Source organism: Haliotis asinina, chromosome 10 (assembly GCF_037392515.1).
Source record: "Haliotis asinina isolate JCU_RB_2024 chromosome 10, JCU_Hal_asi_v2, whole genome shotgun sequence".
Taxonomy (NCBI): Eukaryota; Metazoa; Mollusca; class Gastropoda; order Lepetellida; family Haliotidae; genus Haliotis; species Haliotis asinina.
The window spans coordinates 14,123,817-14,125,293 of NC_090289.1; the positions used below are offsets into that span (position 1 = coordinate 14,123,817).

The 1,477-nt window shown below is 41.2% G+C and overlaps 1 protein-coding gene across 1 annotated transcript; it reads right to left on the bottom strand.

The window, feature by feature from the left end:
* Window positions 1-581: 581 nt before the first annotated feature.
* LOC137297926 (uncharacterized) lies at window positions 582-1,265 on the bottom strand. The gene has a single exon (XM_067829917.1). The coding sequence runs from the start codon at window positions 1,263-1,265 to the stop codon at window positions 582-584; it is 684 nt and encodes a 227-aa protein (XP_067686018.1).
* Between the last annotated feature and the right edge of the window lie 212 nt (window positions 1,266-1,477).

Genomic DNA, 1,477 nt, shown 5'->3' on the forward strand with positions numbered 1-1,477 from the left:
TGAAAATGATCACTGGTATTTAGATCAGACAGACATTTCTGTCCCTATTCACAGGCATACTAAAATGTCATGGGGTCGGAAGAAACATATATGGTCACGATTTGCTTCATATGGATCTGAAAAGATACCGTGTTTAAATACCAGCTTGTTTTCACAGACCGGTGTCGTGTGCGTGCATCAAAGAAGCTTGAGTAATCTGCACAACTTTAGGTGAACGAATGTAAGGATGTGCATATTAATATTTCATTACTGTCTAGAGAGTTAGACATCAGGGGCCATTTACGTCTACATCCCTACCTGTGCATGAATAAACTACATCACGTCTTCGTACATCGAACCTTAGTACTTCACGTCATTGTATATCACGTCTTCCTGCGCCTTAGTACATCAGAATTTCGTACTTCACATATTCGTACATCACACCTTCGTACTTCACGTCATTTTGTATCACGTCTTCCTACATCAAACCTCCCCACATGGGTACAATGTGTGAAGCCCATTTTCTGGTGTCCTCTGCCGTGATGTTGCTGGAATATTGCTAAACGCGGCGTAAAACTAAACTCACTCACTCACATCAAACCTTAGTACATCACAGTTTCATACTTCACATATTCGTACATCACGCCGGAGTACATCATAAATTCGTACTTCACATCTTCGTACATCACGCCGTAGTACATCATAGTTTCATGTTTCACATCATTGTACTTCACATCTTCGTACATCACGCCGTAGTACATCATAGTTTCATGTTTCACATCATCGTACTTCACATCTTCGTACATCACGCCGTAGTACATCATAGTTTCATGTTTCACATCATCGTACTTCACATCTTCGTACATCACGCCGGAGTACATCATAGTTTCATGTTTCACATCATCGTACTTCACATCTTCGTACATCACGCCGGAGTACATCATAATTTCATGTTTCACATCATCGTACTTCACATCTTCGTACATCACGCCGTAGTACATCATAGTTTCATGTTTCACATCATCGTACTTCACATCTTCGTACATCACGCCGGAGTACATCATAGTTTCATGTTTCACATCATCGTACTTCACATCTTCGTACATCACGCCGTAGTACATCATAGTTTCATGTTTCACATCATCGTACTTCACATCTTCGTACATCACGCCGTGGTACATCATAGTTTCATGTTTCACATCATCGTACTTCACATCTTCGTACATCACGCCGTAGTACATCATAGTTTCATGTTTCACATCATCGTACTTCACACCTTCGTACATCACACTTTCGTAATCATCACACCTTCGAAAAACACATCGTCGTACGAAATGGGAACGTCATTTTGACCAACATATGCGTATTTGTTTTCTCACCGTGTGAATGTCAAAATCAAATGCGCTGATGTGGTGCTGACAGGACGGTAATCCAGGCAAACTTGTAAACCTCACTGCCATTGTACCCTTGTACGCTGAGCAGGTAACAGTGGGTAATT

Bases quoted from the DNA above. Each gene is read 5' to 3' on its own strand.
- LOC137297926 (XM_067829917.1), bottom strand. From the start codon at position 1,265: ATGTACGAAGGTGTGAAGTACGATGATGTGAAACATGAAACTATGATG.